Source organism: Nematolebias whitei, chromosome 7 (genome assembly GCF_014905685.2).
Source record: "Nematolebias whitei isolate Nwh7 chromosome 7, NemWhi1, whole genome shotgun sequence".
Lineage (NCBI taxonomy): Eukaryota > Metazoa > Chordata > Actinopteri > Cyprinodontiformes > Rivulidae > Nematolebias > Nematolebias whitei.
In genome coordinates, this window is record NC_056504.1 from 50,574,246 (window position 1) to 50,575,835 (window position 1,590).

The following is a 1,590-nucleotide window of genomic DNA, read 5'->3' on the forward strand; positions in this document are numbered from 1 at the left end:
CATCCCTGAAAGAGTGACCGCTGGCCTGGAGATGAGTGTAGACCAGGCCAGTGGTCACTCTTTCAGGGATGAAGATGTTCACATCCTGGACAGAGAGGAACGATGGTTTGAGAGAGGAGTAAAGGAGGCCATCTTTGTGAAAAGAAATCGTCCATCATTAAACAGGGGCGGAGCCTCCAGGTTCAATTGTCCCCCTCTTACAATGCTGTGATTGCTAGTATCACTCAGCCCTCTGTGAACAGTAAACAGCCATCAGGTGCTAATGAGCCATTGTTAGGCTGATGGTCCTTCTTGAGCATGTGATCAGTTGGTTTTGGTTGTCAGCAGCAAAACTGGTTGATCCACTCTGAGAAGGTGCTATTTAAGAGACTGAGCTGAATACAGCACCTCACACTGAGGAAGTCCTCAGGATGAGAGACGAAACGTTTCTTTTTGCTTTGTTTTGTTTTTGTTTTGTTTTTTTAACGTCCAGAGGACCAGATTGAACTTTTTTGGATTTTTCTACCTGGATTATTGAGCATGCATCAGGAAACCCCAAATTTGTTAGTTTTTTTTTAAACATTGCATTGTTTAGTTTTTAATTCTTACCAAGGCAGTCTGCCTGGTGGGCGAAGGTTCCCTCGGGGCAGCGGCTCAGACACTTGCCTTTGTACAAGTTGAAGGCCGGTTTGCACTTGGTGCAGAAGTCCCGGCTGAAACAGTGCTCGCAGTCTGCAGAGCGGCACTCTGAGCGGGAGACACACACAACATCCTTTTACACACCAGAAGCATTCATTTGGACCAGAATATCTTTGATCCGCTGATCAGTTTGACCATCATTGATCAACTCGTTAAAACCTTCAACGTTTTTCAGTGAAACCGAGTCAAAACGCTGAAGAGAAAAAACAGGAAGTTGATTAGAGTTGACCAGATTTTGACACATTAATAAGATATTTCAGAAAAAATATGTCAGGCCATTGAAAGGACAATGAGGCTCAGTTATACGTGTGTAATTGTACATATATTGGTAGTGAACGGTTACAGGTCAGATTTGACAGTACAAGAAACCAGAGCAGCAACTCTGGAAATCAGGGAAAACCTGGAAACAGGGAAACTCTACGTTGAACTCTGATCTTCTGAAGATCATTCTGAGATTTTAACATGTACAAGTATTAATGCGTAGTACCACACCGAGTCCATGCTCTGCAGAATGTATCCTCACTGGCTGGCCGGGGGCTTTATACAATACAAGAAACAAAGAGGAATGATGTGCGACTCTATAGAGTGTTTCATGTAACTGAAATATCTTGAATTTCAGGATTTACTCAGGGGAAAAATCAGGGAATTTAGTTTTCCTGAAACGTTGGGAACCCTGCAGTGGCACAGGGGATCACCACTCCCATTGAGAAGCGGGTGCACATGTAATAGCTCGTGGCTAACTGCACAATACTCTGCATCAAAGCAAAGCGAGCTCCAAGAGATGCCTGTTTGAAATCCCATGTGTGGACGAGGTTAGCTGTTCTGCTGAGCACGGTGTTTGTTTTTTATTTATTTACAGGGCTTTCTCTGTTGCAGGTCCACGACTGTGGAATGAGTTGCCACTGAGTGTCC

The 1,590-nt window shown here is 44.2% G+C and overlaps 1 protein-coding gene across 1 annotated transcript in view; it reads right to left on the reverse strand.

Moving 5' to 3' along the window:
- Positions 1–1,590, reverse strand: part of rspo4 (R-spondin 4) — a 32,706-nt gene that overhangs the window by 17,668 nt on the left and 13,448 nt on the right. The window contains exon 3 of the mRNA XM_037679748.1: positions 589–726. Coding sequence (XP_037535676.1) covers positions 589–726 — 138 coding nt within the window. The remainder of the gene's footprint in view (positions 1–588; positions 727–1,590) is intronic.